Source organism: Rhinolophus ferrumequinum, chromosome 7 (genome assembly GCF_004115265.2).
Source record: "Rhinolophus ferrumequinum isolate MPI-CBG mRhiFer1 chromosome 7, mRhiFer1_v1.p, whole genome shotgun sequence".
NCBI lineage: Eukaryota > Metazoa > Chordata > Mammalia > Chiroptera > Rhinolophidae > Rhinolophus > Rhinolophus ferrumequinum.
The window spans coordinates 77,605,539-77,624,310 of record NC_046290.1 but is presented as its reverse complement, the minus strand read 5'-3'; the positions used below and the strand labels follow the sequence as shown (position 1 = coordinate 77,624,310).

At 36.7% G+C, this 18,772-nt stretch overlaps 1 protein-coding gene across 2 annotated transcripts in view; it reads right to left on the bottom strand.

Moving 5' to 3' along the window:
• Positions 1-310: 310 nt before the first annotated feature.
• Positions 311-18,772, bottom strand: part of KCNN2 (potassium calcium-activated channel subfamily N member 2) — a 375,548-nt gene continuing 357,086 nt past the window's right edge. Inside the window, exons 10-13 of one of the 2 annotated variants that reach the window (XM_033111136.1) lie at positions 10,307-10,434; positions 6,702-6,710; positions 3,947-4,016; positions 353-920 (exon numbers count right to left, since the gene is read on the bottom strand). In XM_033111136.1, coding sequence (XP_032967027.1) covers positions 633-920; positions 3,947-4,016; positions 6,702-6,710; positions 10,307-10,434 — 495 coding nt within the window. In that variant the 3' untranslated portion in view covers positions 353-632. Of the gene's footprint in view, positions 921-3,946; positions 4,017-6,701; positions 6,711-10,306; positions 10,435-18,772 lie in introns of both variants that reach the window. The other variant, XM_033111137.1, reaches the window with a different exon arrangement.

Sequence of the window (18,772 nt, the reverse complement as noted above, 5' to 3'; positions counted from 1 at the left end):
TGTTTTTATATATGTTTTGATAGAACCACCTCTCTTTCAACATAATTTGGAAACAAAACAAATTTGAAATGAGATATTGTAAACTCAAACAGAATAGTGAACTGGGTTGGGTCAAATGATTGTGACTATAACATTTCATAATGAAGGAAAATCTTAGTGAATAGGGCGTGGAATAATTGAAAGTCTTTCCCCAAACGGTCAAACTTTCGGAAATCAAAGTGATCCAACATGCATTAGATGATAACCAGTCATTTTACCTTGAAAACAACAAGAGAAGTGAATCTTTAGAAATGTCAAGTGACCAAACCAGTATGTGCAGAAATTAACTTTTTTTTATTATATATCATATAATGTAGTAGTAAAGTTTGTTTGAAGTGCATGAATAAAAAGTTAGTGAAATTACAGGAGGAACAATCTATATAGCAATAATAGGTGCATTCCCTGTGCATCTGAAAGGAAAAAAAAAAAGAGTTTTCACTCATTTTGGCCTAAAACTTAGTGTTCAGGTTCCCAGGATTCTGACAACAGAACCCGGATAACGCTGATTAGAACCATAGGGGCTTTACAATAAAAGCTAAAATATTGACCATATGATGGCAAAAAGTCTTATTTTGTGGTTAACTGATTCTCTTCTAGCTACTCTCCGATGAAGTTGGTGGCGCTGTAGAGGAGGAGCGCCGCCTCCTGGACGAGGACCGCGACCGCTCAGCATTGTAGGTGACATGCTTGTCGTAATTCTCCATCTGAGCCTCAATCAAGTCTCTCTGCTGCTGCCGGATGGTCTGGCTGATGAGTCCAGGGAGGGCATGGATGCTACCAATCAGAGTCTCTAATTTTGTTTCCAGGGTAACAATCCTCTTCTCGAAGTCTTCACTCCTTTCATTTAGGTCGGAAATCATGTCATACATGATATTCTGGGTCTGGAAAACAAGATTGAGAGGAACAGAGAAACAGAGAACTCAGGCTTATTTACCCTGGCCCTGGAAGTGACTACCTCAGAACCTGAGGGCTGGTCTCCTTTGGGTCACATCCAGTGCAACAGGGCTGGGGGCATCAGCTAACTGAACACTCCACCTTGCAACACAAATTCAGTGCGTCTGTTCAATGCCAGGATTCAGGATTGTAGGGTCTTAGGCATTAATTGGATCCAGTTGCAGCTCATGTTGTGCAGGTACTGCTGGTGGTATGCCCAATGATTTCAGGTGATGTACAGATAAACACACAGGTTTTGATTTAATATTTATGTATATATTTTAGCGGTTATTACAAAAGTTAGCACATCGAATTCATTTTGCAACATGTAATATTAATGAGGGCAAATTCTGCTAATTTTTAAAAGCAAGCAGATTGAAAGAACAGTAAATAATAACACAGTTGGTATTGGGATGTAGCAGAAATTTAGAGGGTGGAATATGAATGAAGTTTAAGACAAACTGATTTGATCACTTAATTTCAGAACTGAAAGCTATAAAAAAATCTCTGAATATCTTTTGCTGTCCTATGTTTCAAATTATGGCTCTGCATTGGGTCAAATAACATTTTTACAGATAATCATTGAGGAAATAAAAGTTGGAGATACTGAAGTTACTAGGCCACCTTATTGGTTATGGCTTAATCAGATGCTAAGTGGTTTGAAACAGGAAGATCTTTTTAGTGTCCTAGTGAATCTTGCAATTGATTGTCTTGAGCAGAGCGTATTCAAAACTCTGACTCCCAGTTATATTTCTGGAAGTATCCCAGAGACAAGGAGAGGGCCTCAAAGCTGATCAGCATAGAGCCAGAGAGGGAAGAAGTTGGCCAAGAAAGAAGAAATGGGGATGTTGACCTTAGCTCTGTGCAGTCTTCTCCACATGTCAGGCCCCTTTGTGTAAGCCTTCCCTCCTTTACCTCATTTCTCTTTGCAATATGTGCTGTTATCCTGCTTAACAATCCTGTTTAAACAACCTCTTAATGATGATAAATAAACTGCTTATATAAGGAAGTTACTATTCAGAACACAGGCAGCTGCTCTGAGTTCAGCCATGGAGACAGAGCGCCTTAACTTTATTTTCACTACATAGTCTTGAGACTTTGTGAGCAACATCTATTCAGAAAATACTGAATCCTTGTGGCATGGACAGTTCCACAGTCATAGTAAGCATGGCACTAAAGAATTAATTTTAAAGAAACAGCATCTTGCCTCATAGATATAGTCTCACAGTATGTAAAGTAAAATGATATAGCTATCATGATACATGTTACATTATATATTATAATATACTGGGGGTGCCAAAAAATGTATACAAGTGGACACTTTGGTCAGTGTTGCTCAAGCAGTAGTTTGCCAACGCTGATGGTAACCACTTTGAGCACTTCTTGTAATTACAGAAGTCAAACATGACTTGTATCCATCTTTTGTTATTGGTATATATTTAGTATAACAGTTTTAACATAGTTTTCCTTTCTTAAAATATGTATACATTTTTTTTGGTACCCTTTGTATGTACTGTGTTTCCCTGAAAATAAGACCTAGCTGGACAATCAGCTCTAATGGGTCTTTTAGAGCAAAAATTAATATAAGACCTGGTCTTATTTTACTATAAGACCGGGTATAATATAATATGATATATGATATGACATGATATGATAATATAATATAACACCGGGTCTTATATTAATTTTTGCTCCAAAAGACACATTAGAGCTGATTGTCCTGCTAGGTCTTATTTTCGGGGAAACACAGTAGTAAAATGATATATCTTATATATATTATTTCCATGTGGTCTGTTCAATTTTTTAATTAAAATTCCTAATTTCTTTTATCATTTTACTGAGGAGTGATATAAGAGCCTGCCCCATCTTTGTTTATGACGTGTCCAAGCATGAGTCATGTGTGTAAATATTGATCAAGGATGTCTTTGAGTCTCACATATGTGTGCTGCCCAGCTTAAATGCATGTTATATACTCTCCTAGAGGTAACTCTAAATACTTATCATCTTCTATTTATGACATAGCAGATAGTCATCTTGTATGTTTATATAGCCTGCGTTATTGATATACATTAAAATGAATATAATTTGGATTGCTATTTCATGAGACTTGGAAAAATATTTGTAGGTTTTATATATTATACTTGAAGCTTATAAAAGACACAGCTGATTTATCAAACAACAGAACATACAGGTCCAACTGAGAGTTGCCCCTTTCAAAGCATTTGTATTAAAAGGCTGAACACTTACATAAATGCTATTCTAATCTTTTGTTTAGAATTAGTTCAAGAAAATGGAAAATGTACTGTTGTGATTGTTGACAAATATTCATATTTTGAAAGTGGAGTTTACTTGGAAGGAACAACCAAAAATCAACCAGATACATCTTAAAAATGTGACAAAAGAATTTGGGGACTATTAATGTACTTTTAAAAAGAGGTACAATTTTTAAATTATGAAATGGAGAAAGACCATAAATTATAAAAAGTGATCACTCTTTTTGAAGGACAACTTTCATTTTAAGATGTAATTTTTGGAATTTATTTAAAATTCCAACTTTACATTCTTCTGAGTTTGCTTAAATTACATAAAACATAATTTTACTGATGAGTCCTATTTAGCTGTGAACCTCATAGTCGAACCCAGGACGTAGTTCTGTTCTCATAGGGATGAGACTGAACTACAAATGAGCATCCCAAATGTATTTCTCATATTCCACTTAGGTTTCTTTTTGTATTTCCAAATCATTGCAAGTAGAAAAGCTTTTAAAATGTGGGTTGACTAATACACCTCGGGGAAGAGCATATTAAGGAAGAGTTTTAAAAATCTCTTTTAAGTTGGAACATCGTTTTAGGGTGGTTTGCTGGTATGATTTGTTAAATAAATTTGGGGTGGCCTCCTCCAAAAGCATTATTAGTTATTGTGCCGTAGTTAATTATAACAGATCCAATCATGAGGGCTGAGACCCCAAGTTTACCTTTGCCAGGTCCACCAAGGTATTTGCTTGGTCATTCAGTTTCCTCTGCTCCATTTTTACACTTCTTAATCTAAAAGACAGAATCTGAAGTCAGAAAGGTTCCTTTTCTATGGCTATCAGATGCCTTCCAAAAAGCATGCACAAAATTAACAAGAGCAAATAACTGCATGGATAATGCCTTGAATATTTGGGGTAAAGTCCAAACCGGTTATGTATCTGGTACAATGAGAAGCATGCTTCCCCAACACCGCAAAAAGGAAAGGAGAGAGAGTAAGAGATGAGATGTCCTTAGGACAACTATTCACCAGGTAGTTAAAGTTGAATTAAGAAAGGCTCATAAGGATTTAACCATATGAGAAAAGCCAAAACATTCCTTAAAGCCCCAGTATCGTGACAAATAGACATAGGAAGAAATATGCAAAGCAACTGGAATTGCATCAATGTTGGAGCAGTGAGCAACTTCCTATGCCTACGTGACTAGATACAGGTGTTAGCCCTGTTTAGTCTGAAATGGATTGGGTTAGGTATTTGAACCTGATGAGACACAGTGATAAGTGAGATTCTTATTAGCAAAAATAAAACTTTTATTCAACCAGCAGCAAGATGAACTCAAAACACTAATTCTCTTATGCTTCATTGTACTTCACTTGACTTTTATCTTAAACTGACATTAAATTTGAAGAGAAGCCAGACCATTTCCTTGGGAGAATTTCCCTTAATTTTTATGGTAGATAAAAGTCAGAGGACAATTAAAGTGTCTGACAGATGGGATTGTTACTTGTAAAGTTACTTATAGGTACTTTTAAATATCATTACATGCATCTGACTGACAGTCAAACAACCACTGTTCAAAAATAAATCTTTCTGAATGAGAACTCTTCACTATTCCTTAATTTATTTACTATAATATTTCAACAAGTATTTAATTCAGTATTTGCTATGGTACCAAGAAATTAAGATTTTCCAACAAGAAAAAAGTGTTCTATTGTTCTGTAAGCCAACAATTGAAAGCCTTGCTCCAAAAGAGAAGCAGATCTCTCTAAGTGACTTAATGAGAAAGAAAAAGAAAACAATCTATGCTAACCTTATTACCTTGATGATGAATCATTTTACAAAGTATAGTGTTAATGCTGCAAAGAATACTTTTTATTATTTCCCAATTTAAATTAAAGGTAATTGCATAGAAGAAATAAATCACAGGGCAAGATTTTACTGCCAGCGAGATTTTTGTAACAACCGTGCACCATGCTCAGTGATTTTGTTCTGAAACTAGGAGATCCAACCTGTCACCGTATCTGCTCTCCAGTGAAGATATAGTTCCTTCTGCCAGTCAGAGTTTAACTGACACCTGCCTACAGTACACACTTTAACAAGGTAAAACAGTTTAAGGTTATAACTTGTCATTGTGCCTGTGTGTTTCTCTATTAGAACACTTGGAACTAGGTTAATTGGCTTCTTTTTGTGCTCTTGGAAATGGAATATGTTCTAGTCTAAAAGAAATTTACAAACATAGATTTAACTCTAATATGTTGTTGAGACATGTTTCCCTAAGTACTTACAAGGGCTACAAGTCTTGGTGTATGCCGTTTAAAAACAAAAGCAAACAACAAAAACAACCCCTCCCCTCCCCCCAAACAAACTTTAAATGTGTGTAAGTCACTATAGAGAAATGGAGTGGATCACCAGAGAGAACAACAATGTCAGACATGGGTTCCGTCTTCTCCCTGGCCCCAATTTGACCTTCAGTTTCTTCATGTATGAAATGAAGTGGGTTAGGTTAGGAAAGTGTTTCTGAAGTGTTGGATTTATCCCAGAAGGTGTTCAAAGTGACTAAGTGATACTCAAACAAGACAGTAAACAATACTAACACAGATGGAGAGATAGTTATTCCCTTTAATTCCCTTCTGATTCTTGATTATGATAAGAAAGATGTCTCAGGGTGCTGCTATCCTGTTTTTATCTTCTAACACCTGCTTTCTTCTCCTTTTTTAAAAAGAGAGCAGGCTTTTAGCTCAGAGCTTTTTGCAGACAACAGCCTATGACTAGAATTCAATACCAGTGTTTCAATTGTCAATTGATATCACCGTTCCCTCTCTTTGCTGGGAATGATAGATTTTAAAAAGCTACTTACGATAGTAACTTAGATCAAGCTTTTCAAATTTAAGTAATAGTGCAGTTGGCACATGAATGACTGACATTTGGGGAAACAGACCAGAAGCCTCCAGCAACTTGTGAGTACAGAGAAAGTCCTGCACTCAGCAAGTCTGGTGGAAGGGCCAGTGGCTGAGATGGGTACTTCATATGCCAAACAATGGAGCCTAATTTACTTCTCTTGGGTTACTATATTATATTTCTGACAGTAGAATTTTGCCCATTTTATTTTCTAACCTGGAAAGCTGACCTAGAGTAGCCCTATTTGACTGGAATTCCTTTAGCTCCCTGAACTTGAATTATCTTGTCTTGTTGCGTCTTAGACTGCCTATGATGTAGGAGGACCCTACGTAAGCTGCAGCTGCCAGAATAAAAGGTAACATGCAGATGTGTATTTTACTTTCCCCCCCAGAAAAGAATAAGAAACACATGTTGATTTCTTCTGTGTGAACTTCACTTATCACAGGAAAATATCATGATTTTTGGATCACATTTCCATAGCAGCAATCAGACTACTAGAATTCACAAATAAAGGATCCACTTGGGTGCATGCAGCCAGTAGAAAATTCTGCAAATGTTGAAAGGAGCGGCTCACACAACTTACTTCCGAGCTCTATTTTCATTTTGTTGAAATAAAAAGACAAAACAAAAGAAAAGAAACTGTAAAATATTCTGGAACAAAATATCACAGTGTGGTTGGTGTTCAGTTGTGCACAGGGGGCTCGATTCATTGGCTGGAAGATCCTGTTAAGATTCTGCAGGATTTTGGCATATTGATCAAAGAGAAACACTATTCAATTATATTATCATCGCTCGTCACTGCTATTATTCTTCATCCACCTGAAAACCCATAGTTTCCTCCAGAACTAAAGTTCAGAAGGAAGAACTTGTAATTTCATCTTGGCCTCTTTGATGCATGATGTTCAAGTGAACAGTGGGAAACATTTTTGGTTTTTTGATTAATAAGAATGTTATATGGTTAAACCGACAATAGTCTAACCATAGGATCATAATTTTTTTTTTTTTAAGGAGTATATCTTTTCTGAGTTGGAGTTATTTAGAAGCCTGACTTTCTGAAAGGTAGGTAATGCAATACTCTATGTTACAGAAATTATGTTTATTGAATTTCTTGACTCTGTGACAAGTTCATGTTGATTGATGGGTCTATAGTTAAGATACAAGAATGATAAACTTTAAGGTTAAAGGTGCTACCAGAAAAAGGGGGAAAAGTTATAGAAACCAAATGCTTTATGGCACTAAGTGATAATCCTAAAAGACAGATACATAACTGAAAAGAGGACACAAGCCTACAGAGTTCAGCATCCATCAGAGACTAGAGAAGTCATGTGTTGGGGAGAGAGGCTATGAAGCATGAAAAAAAAGAATTGAAATAGAGGGGGGAATGGCAGAAGGGGACAGAGAGCTACTGAAAAAGTTCTCAGGACAAATCAGAAAACAGGAGAGGCCAGGAGAGCTCTAGCAAATGCATTTGTAAATTTTTCCTCAACTAGCAAAGTCCAACTTCACCCCGTGCTGACAGTCTCACTGGGTGTGAACTGTGGGCAATAAAGGCCTTGCCCTTAGGAATCGAGCCCTATGTGCTTTCCTTTATGCCTTCACTAACTAACTTAAAACAAAAGACAGTTATGCATGATTAGAATAATCGAGCCAAACCTAGCCCATATAAATTCTTGTATTTTTTCACCAAGTATACGGTCCCTCCCACCCCAAAGGAAACCCAATAACCCCAAGACTAATTTATAAAAAATTCAGAACATTTCTGAGTTCCTTGAAGCTCATCTGCTTTAAAAGTACACATTGTTACAGAAGAAAGAGTGAGAATGTCTGAAAGAAGCAGAGGAATCACAAGTGGTTTCCTCTATTACTCTATCCAAAAGTAGCATGCCGAAGGACCTAAGAAACCAACGCCATGAAACACTTACGATCAGGTCAATACATCTTGTAGCAATATGCCAATTGCTTAGGGACAGTTTTCAAACTTAGTTCACCAAAAGATTGTTTTCTCACATTTTATTATTAAAAAATTCAAACCTATAGCAAAGTTGAAATGATTTTATAGTGAGCACCCCTAAGCTGTCACCCAAGTTTTTGAGCATGAATGTATTCAGATCTTGAGTTCTATGACAGGATAAATATATAAATACCCACCATTTACACATGGCTACGTAATTATATTGTAAGAACTGTCAAAGCATTTTAAATTTTTTGTTATATGAAAATTTATCAAAAGCATTGAGGGCAAATCACAATTAATTATATTAGGCTAATTAAACAGGTTACACTGACAGATAGGAGCACACGTCCAATCGTGGAAGAAACAGGCTGTGTGGTTGCTGGACACGCAGACCGACCGCACTCGCCCACTTCCATGTCATCTCACACCCACAACAGTGAGCTTTCTTTTTAATATACTTGAACAGTACAGGTTAGTATTGAAAAATTAAAAGTCCAAAGAATGATTTCTCCACAGTATACCATGAGTGTCGCTTGTATGAATGTTAGGGTTACTGTGTTGTGTGGCTTTGGGGGTGCAGGCAAGTTGTGCCAGGTGACCCTTGGGGAGGAGGCCTATCTTCATACAGGAAGAATAGCCTGATGAAAGCAGAGGTGAAGGTTCAGCATCTCTCAGGGGACTCACTCTCGTAGATCTAAGCTTCAGGGAATCGAGACATCTATGCAAACACTCTTGGGTGGTGGAACTTGGTTGTAAGGGGTGGTGGGAGGTCCAGCGAGTAGCTTTCTCTTGTGTGCCAGATCTAATTACAATGTTCCTCTCTGTGTTTTTCCCTGTTACTCTTTCCCAGACTTTAAAGGAGTATGATCTTAGAATTCTAGCGTTATCGTTTCCTTATAATGGGACAAAAATCAAAGTGGTGTGTCAAGTCACGGAGCTAAAGGAGAAATGATGTCACTTTGGTATTAGTGGCAACAAGGGAAAGAGCATAAGTAAATAGTATGAGTAGCAATGAGACCAGCTAGTCTATCCCGGGTGCAGTCTTCCTCTATTTTAGATCTCAAGAGTACTTGCATTTTCTTTTCTTTAAGGAGGGTTACAATTCTTATGTAGTACATATTTGGCCATAATTATAGACATATCCCACATTTCAGTGATACTTAGTTAAAAAGGGCAATGGGATGGACAGGTGCAAAGGGAGAGGATGCATGCTTAGTGGTTTCCTACAGAATCTCAGTGTTGTAATGTATTACATATAGATCACCTAAATATGTCAAATAAAAATTCCAGTCTCAGAGCTTTCTCATCTGCTGTGCTAATGAGCTCTGAGAAGACACATCACACTGTACAGCCAAGAGACCTAGCATTTACCCACCTTTCTACAATTACCCTGCAGCTGGCATGAGGAAAACCACTTTTCTGACCCACAAATGTGTCCATGCTTGCTCTTCCACATTCGGAAATAGCATTAAGAGCAAGTCTGCACGGCATCATAATTGACACCCACGTGAATCTACTTACGGTAAGGAGGCTGCCAGTCTGGTGGAGAAAGACTTGGTGCTTTCAAATTATTATTGGAACTTGCTAGATAGAAGTTTGTATTTTTAAAAGTCTGTGATAATTATCTGGTATAACAATGAAATGAGCTCTGGTAGTCTGGATAAAGTTAGAATAATGATAAAAGAGTACAGGTTCTATAGGAACTATAAAATCTATAATGAACACGTAGTATATAGAAAAATCCCCCAAGTCCTGATTAAAAACTTATTTAAAAATTCAAGTTTTAAATTAATTGTAGGTACTACCTTCATATAACACGGTTCGGTGGTATGTTAAAAAATATCCAGATAGACTGTAAAATCTTAAATTTTTTCCCCCACGATTTTGCAGTGGATACAAACTAAGCATCTTAGAGCAAACTATATGAATAAATAAGTTAAATTAAGAAATACAATTTTAACTGAAATTATTGCTTCTAAAGAGAAACTGAGAAGACATTTAATTACTATATTAAATGACTACTCTCCCAATAATAAATGAGTTTTAATCATACAAGAACTGACAAGTTTTCTCAGGATTTCATTTGTGAAATTATTAAATTGCCAAATAGTGTCTTCTGGGAACAAGCATGACGACGTTTTCTTTTTTTCTCCCTCATGAGAAAAGAATAACCAAGTGGGAGAATTAAAACCCAGAGATACAAAAGCAGGATGAAAATGAAAAATGGTACTTACTGATGAATAGCTTGCAAGAATTTTCGTTGATGTTTTCTCACTTTTGCGTGATCTATTTTTTTTACTAGCTTTGTGTTTTTATAAATTAGCCACGTTTCCCTGAGTACATTGGCAGCTGCGTTTTTCACCTGTGAAAAAAACAAACAAGAAAAACAGTTGATAAATTCCAGAGTAAAAAAAAAAAATTCCAGAGTAAAAACCTTTGCAAATCTGCTGGGAGTCATTTTCTTCATCCCAGTGGTCATGGTAAGCTCTAGCTCTGTTTAGTAACTATTTCTCAAAAACCTATTTTTCTTGAATCTATGTGTTTTGAAAAGCACCAGTATCTGTGTGGAAACACTTAGATTGAAATATTAGGATGGCTCCTGATCTCTTTCTAAACTCGACCCCACTGTATCAGGCACTTTCTTTTCATACAACCACTTTTTAAATTTTTTTGAAATCAAGAGGTGCTGATTTGTCCACCTTGTATTGCAATTGTTCTCTCTATGTTCTTCATTTCCCTGGAGAAAGGCAACATGCCAGAAGGCCAAGGTTAATCTTGTCCTTTGTGATCTTGCACTACAAGAAGGGCATGTTTCCACCGCTGAATGTACGAGTAGACCTGGTCCTCTAATCTCCCAGAGTGATTTAGCAAATTGTATGCTTGTTAGCACACTTTAATTAATTGACAGAGAGTCTACATTGTCATGATTTTGTTGGTAATTTACATGTACTGCATTTCCAATGGATGGGACATACCTCAGGAGGAAAGCATTCTAGTAACACTGCCAAGACCTACTGCAGCTGATGGAAAGCATGACTACTTCCTAGTGATATACAGTTACTTGCTTTCTGGATTAACTTCTGAAAATCCTGGAAGCTGATAAAGGCCCGGCCAAGGGCAGATTTCTTCTCTTCGTTGCTCATGCGACAGGATCTGATGAGCCAGAGCTTTCACTTGGTCTTGTTGTTAATTACTTATTCTAAGAAGTTGTTCCATTTACTTCTTTTGAAAGATGCAGAAAGGATGAATCACAAAGAGAGCTGCAGGTTAGTGGCGGGCTGGGTGAGGACAACATTTTAAGGAAGACAATGTGGTGGGGAAGACAGAACAGTGAGCTGGGCTTGAGAAACGAGTTCTACGTTCTTGACTTTGTACTAATCAAGTCTTACAGGATTTTAGTTTTCTTTTCATTAAAGTGAGGTTAGAGAGAATTATTATTCAAGTCCTTTCAGCCCTGAGATTTACGATAAGGAAGAACCTTAAAATTAACACTAAAACTATGTGTCCAAGTATGTATGTATGTTTTTTTCACTTTAGCAAAGAAAGCATCCTTTTTCACGATGCTAAAAAGTTTCCTTTTGGAGTGACATTGTACCGCTAGAACCCATTTTACGAAAATGACTGATTTCTTATAAATTTTTTTAGGAGTGACTTTGGTTCGTAATGTACTTCCTCTGGATATTTACCAGCCTCTGCATGGAGAGCATTCTCAAACCAATAGAAAAATGACTGAAACGTAAGCTGCTGAGCGCCAGCAGTGAGATAAGGAATGTCACCACCATCCACAGTAAAATTCAGGTAATTCTTGGGTCTTCATTCCTATGGAAACACAATTTCTCTCCCACACAGAGGAAGGAGTCACTTTTTGGAAGGCTTTGCCATCTGACCCTATGTCCTTTTCAAAGGTAAGGAAATGGATACAGCATAAGTTGCGGAGGGTTGAGGACCTTGCTTTTAAAGAGAGAGTGAGACATGACTGGCCAGCACTGCCTGGGGCTGGGATAGGCCCTTCCCGGCTAGTAGGAGGGAGAAGGGTCTCAGCTCTCCAAGCAGCTGTAACTGCCTGGAAGACCAGTATGGGCCCTCCCTGGTGGAGCTCTACTCCCTGATTTTATCAGCCCGAGACACAGAGGAGGAGCCTAGACCACAGGCTGGAGAGGAAGCCAGAAAACAGTAAAAACAGAAGGACAGGAACACAGCAATATTTAGAACAGAACGTAGCAATTGATTTTGCTTCGGATTCGCATCTACAAAGGATAGCAAATGCTAAACGACTGAAGTCTATAAACTTTTAAAAGGTGCTTCAGTGCTTGTCCTCCCTGTATTTTAAATGATTCTCTTTGGGGTGGTGGGGGAATGGCTGAAGGGGAGTCTGGGAACCTCCATCTCAGAGTTCAGTGGGGTGGGCGATGCCCCGAGATCTTATGTTACAGGATTTGTATTCACTCAATACTCATGTTAGTTGCCAGGATGAAACTGAAAATGACTCCTCATTGGAAAATGAAACCCCTACAGCTATTTTTTAACCTGTGAAATACCGGGGGTGCCAAAACAATGTATACAAGTGGACACTTTGGTCAGTGTTGCTCAAGCAGTAGTTCGCTGTAATCAGAAGTCTTTGGACACTGATGGTAACCACTTTGAGCACCTCTTGTAATTGCAGAAGTCAAACATGACTTGTAGTCATCCTTTGTTATCCGTATATATTGAGTATTACAATTTTAATACAGTTTTCCTTTCTTAAAATGTGTATACTCGTACATTTTTTGGCACCCTGTGTATGTACATTTATGTTGAAACATCCCCTTTCTAATTCCCTAATAGATTTTCAAACATAGGAATTAAAACTCTTAAAGTGCTACTTTTCAAAATAGCAGCCACAAACAATATGCCCAAGGATAGAAAATATCTGCCTGTTCAGACATATTTTTAATAGTAAGTTTTTCCAGTCTCGCATAGAGTTGAAAGGTAATAGTGGACAGGGGAGAAAACTGGGTAGAAAGCAAGTGTTTTACAGGCTTGAACAATGGGGAATTGTTACATGAAAGTGATGGGCAGACTGGAAAAGAAGTATGTCTATGTGTTTGTGATCATTGGGGTGAAAGTGGAGTTGGGAGGAAAGTGTCCTTTGTTTATGAAGATAAGAATCCTGCCATACAATCAGTCATCTCTAACACTGTAACCTGGGCGCCACCACTCCCCTTCCAGGGTGTTTACAAATTCTTTGAGGGCAGGGGCCATGTCACTAATCTTTGTGTCTCCTTAGCTTAGTGCTTTGGGCCCAGCTGGTACTAAATCAATGTCTATGGGTTCATTGGGCACCACAGTATATAAAATTTGCATCATAAACACTACTTCTAATCATATTTGGATCCAAAGGATCCTCTTGATAAGAAGGGTGTGTAGGTTAGAGAAGAGATCTAGGATCTGAATGGGTCAGTGCATTTCCCTTTATTAATGCAAGAAATTTATTGAGTCTCTACCACATGCTAGATACCATGGTGGTTTGTACGAGGGCATCACAGATATCCCTCAAGAATTAAGTAGCTGTAATAATTCTAGTGCCAGTTAATAGGCCAACACCACTCTGAAATATAAATAACTTATTTCCTATACTTCAAAAAATAAAAAGAATAAGAGGAGGATTCATTCTTAACAGGAAAGGAATCCACCTCACTAATGCTCAACTTCAAATCCTATTAGAAAAATTTTGAAAAGCATATTAATAATCAGATATTTTAATTTGAGACAACAAATTCATACTATTAAGAGTAGGAGTACTCACCCAGATGCCTTAAGCCCACTTTTAGGGTTATAAAGGATATGAAACCTTATATTGCTGACTCACATGTAATTATAAAATATTAAAGCCATTTGGAGTAAGATAAAATAATATTTTGAAATATAACAATACTTTATAAACCACAAAAGCACTTAAAGCTGTTTGACTTTTAACTGCAAATTTGCTTTGTTCAACCCTAAATGATACATGTAATTAGAGCACTGTTTAAAAGCTACTTTGTTTATAGTTTTCTTTTGCTTTTTACTACTTTCTTTTTTTTCAACTTACATTTCTTTGTTTTTCTCTTGCCTCTCCTTCAGAGGCTTTAGTGCAGTACTTACTTTCTTCCCAAATTTAAGGGGAAGGTATATAATCTCTGAAATAAGAAGCAGTAAAATTTTCTTTTTAAAGAAACTTTTTTTTTTTAAAAAAAGTATTTTCCAATTATGGTTGACATGCAATAGTCTATTAGTTTCAGGTGTTCAGCATAGTGAACATTTATATACCTTATGAAGTGATCAACCCAATAAGTCTAGTACCCGTCTGACACCCAATGTAGTTATTACAGTATCACTGACTATATTCCTTATGCTGTACTTTACATCCCCCATAATTATTTTGATAACTGGCAACTTGTACTTAATCTCTTTCACCTTTTTCGCCCATTCCCCCCACCAGGAGAGTTTCTTGCTTCTTACTCTGAAAACTACAGGAAAATCTTGCCACATATGCTGTGGCTGAGACCTCTAGAATGACCAGGACGCCACATGCTCTTAGCACGCCCTGCAGCAGCGAGGCAGATGAGCTGCGGGCTCCAACCGCATCGGCCCACCCCGTTCTCCTTTAGACCAGGTACCTGGGGTGGAGTCCATGTGGTGGCTATAGAACAGGGCAAGGCCAAGGGACCCACTCACTCTGTGTTTTAGCCCCTTGGGCTGTGTAGCCAAGGACAAGGCAAAAGCGACATAGAGTAAATCCTCTAGAATTTCTGTTCACTTAGAGACACACAGGACAAAATTATATAACTGCGTAATAGTGTTCTTATTGTGGATCTTATTGAGAATTCTGAACAGGACTGGAAACACCCACAGTGGACATTAACACGTATAATTATCATTTGTGGTACATCTAGTACTTTAAAAATTGTCTGGGTTCTAGAATTGCTTGTTTTCAAGTTTGTGTCTAAGAGGAGGGGATTCAGAGAGCCAAACTCAAAGATTTCCTCCTGGTTCAGACCTGAATGAATAGTAATAATCATATATTTCCAAAAAATATAGCATGGTGAACACACTGCCGGTGGAAGGTGATAAACTACAAATCTATTAAATAGCTGGTCCTGTCTTACTAAGGCCAGTGGTAAGTTATTGCTATTGTGCTTTCAATTTAAAATCATTAGATTATTCTGAGTACATGTACCTACTGGCCTTTTCTTTTTCTTTTCTTTTCTTTTTTTTTTTTTTTTGATTTGCAGATTGTTATATAAACTTTTGGAATTACATAGAACAATCTTCCTTCATGCTGGTGCACAATGAACGGTGTGTTCTACTTACAAACATAGTACTTTATGTAGTCGAGGTAGTCATACAGAAAAATGATCTCTGTGTAAGACTGTTCCTCTGAAAATTTGTATGTGGTGAATTATTTTACATGGAAATCGTTCAATTCAGTTAAGACGCACAATGGAAAGTCTGGGAAGTAACATTTCCTCCTGGAAGGATAATTTATCTTTTAACATCCACAGTGGTTTTTCTTTAGAGTCATATTCAGGTTGCAGAGCGTCTGTGCCCATTTCCTTTGTTGACCATCAGAAAACATGTTTTCTTCTACATAGTGTTTCAGGGGATAGTTGAATTTTTCTCTAGCAATATAAACAGCCTTGAATTTGTATTTTACATTTTTCATGTTGGTAACTGTGTATGGTTTTTAGGTTGTTTACTCTTGGCTATTCCCAGAAATCATTCATTAATGATCCCTCAGTAGTTTAGGATTTTTAGTTAAAAAGTATAAATAGGCCCCAATTTTGTAAATAACCAAATGGAATCAAGTTCCAGATAAATGACACATATTAAGTTGATGACTTTGTATAAAATAATGCAGAGGACTATAAAAGAGGTATCATTTTCAAGTATTGTACTGACTGTAATATTGGAATGGGCACCATAAACCAGAAATTTACGTTTTTGATTCTAATGCCATTTAAACATTTGTACCTGTACTTAGTGACATTTTGTCTATAAAAATTGATCTGTCAGCAAGCCTGCTAGTCTTTCAGACTTATCAAAGACTCTGGTCCCAAGAAATACTGCAAAGTAGCTACCCATTTAAGAAGTAGTAATGAGATAGTAGAATTAGTACAGCATCATAAGCATTATGGAGAATGTGAATTTTGAAATTAGAATGTACTTCTTATTGGGAAAACTTTCTGTAAACAATTTTTGACTCATAATGCAATATTATCTATAGGGATTGTATCACAAAATCTTACAACAAAAAAGCTGTAACATCGGAAAACTTGGTTAGTTGGGGAAATGATTCCCATTCACAAAAAACAAAGGAAGGTCACCTGGTTCCTGGACCCACAGTCCTCTAAAGGAAGCTCACAAGTGCATTTTTCTGCCAAGCAGAGAGGAAAACAACTTTCACCTGATTTGCTAAAAGAATAGTACTATTAAAGCTCAACATTCTCTGAGTCCTGGAATATGCTGTTTCAGCTCTTTATCCTCAGCTGTTAACACAGAACCTTGACTACATTAGATACACCATATATTTTTGTTAAATGAATATCTATTATTCCCAGGAAGAAGGAGATTACAACCAATTCAGTATACTCAAAGAATATCTGTGAAGAGGAATTGTCTCGGTCTTCAAATCCCTGGAAAATAACAAGCAAAAGCAGTGGTTCTCTCTATGGGCCATTTTGTCCCCTTCGAGGACATTTGGCAACGTCTGGGAGCATGTTGAGTTGTGACAAGTGGGGGGAAGTTCTACTGGCATCTACTGTGTAGAGGCTAAAAATGCAGCTAAACATCTGACAAGGCACAAGAAGTTCTACACAACAGAGAATTAGCCAGTCCAAAAGGTCATTAGTGCCAGGGTTGAGAAATCTTAAACTAAAGTAAGTATACTATAAAACCAACCTGGAATGTCTCCCCAAATGAAATGGGGAGACCTCTGTGAATTTCTCAAACATCTTTAATCAAAGGTGGTATATAGCAATGTTTGTTATACTGTAAATTTAAAAATCGAAGCCCTTTCTTTTCCAACTCATAAAATGCTTCAAAAATCAATATGTAGAATATCAGTATCCCAAAGTAAATTTAAAGAAATTACATATTTCCTTCTTAAGATAAAACTAAATACCTGCTTAGGAACCATGGGGAAATCTGTCCAAACCTGCTAATTGGTTTTCTTATTTGTGTTCATATATATATTTTTTTACTATTGAAAAGATTTACATGCACATATATATGGTGCTTTAAGGTATTTTTCTGCCTAATATTTTAAGTGAAAGTTACATGTATAATCTTCATGATACAATTATTTAGATTATATGAGGGACTTTATGGAACGGTTATTTTGATATTATACAACTTCTGTCTCTTAAACACAAATCATACAGTACAGAACTCATCCAAATGAGCACATTATGAAATACACAAAACATGCTACAATTTTGGATTAGATGTATACTAATAATCTAATATATATATATTTACATTTCTATGTAGCTTTGAAAATGACAAAAACCCTAACCCTCTATTCTCCATGTGTTTTTTGGTAACATTTAGAAATGTTCATGAGTTTGGAGAACAAATTCAGGACATGAGAGAAAACTGTGCAGAGTAGAAGACATTCCAAAATAGTAAATCCAAGTGGACAGCATGGCATCTGCATGGCTTTGATCGTCTAGAATATATGTGGACCTACTAACTGAAATGAAGTCTCACAATAATGTCTGATAGGTAAGACTTGGAAATTATCAAGGCAATTAGAATTCATGTTTCCATTTCATAAATATTATCCAAATAAATAAAATGTGCATTAAAAGAACTGATCTATTAAGGTACAGTTATGAAAGACAAGATAGTTTGTTATTTTACTGACAGCCTGGTTGGATTCTACTTTGTGGTGTTGTTATGTAGCAAGATGATTCTGCTATAAAATAATTTTTAGCTACTTCTGACTTTAAGTGACTGTAAGAAGAGATTAAACATTTAGTGTGATAAAAATCTTTCCTTTTACGTGGCTTTCCTCCTTGATATACTTACTTTGAGCAAGTTACCTAACCCTCTCTGTTCTTGGCCTCCATATTTTTAAGATGGGCATAATACTAGCATTTCCCTCATGAAGTTGTTAAGATGAAAGATGTTTGTTATACAGGTGACACACTTTGAGCAGTGGTTGGCAGAGAGTGAGTGCTCTGCAAATGTATGATTACTGTTTTCTTGTATACGTTATAATTAGATATGGATCTGCCCTCCAGATGCTATACCATTTTCAACATCTCTGTGATAGCCTTTAAATGATGGAAAAGGTCTGTGTCTGCCCCTACCTTGGAGTCCTAAAAGTTAGTGGTTGTTTCTTTTTTGTCTTTGCAGTCCCAGCCTTTAGAACAATGACTGGCTCATAGAAGCTCAGTAAAGTATTTGTTGAATCTCTTTTCCATAAAATTTCTACATTACATTGTCACTGTGTTCCTCCCTGTTCAGTCCAATATTGGTTTCCTTTTGTATACTGCAAACTTAAATGTTAAGTACGCCTATTTTTTTTTTCAGATTTATGTGGTCTATTTTTATCCATGACTAAATACCAAGGTTGTCCAATTAGTTCCTAAGTGACCTAAAGTTAGGAAGAGTCTATTTCTAAATGTGAAAACACAGACTTGATTCCAAGAATAACTTAACTCTAAAGGATGACA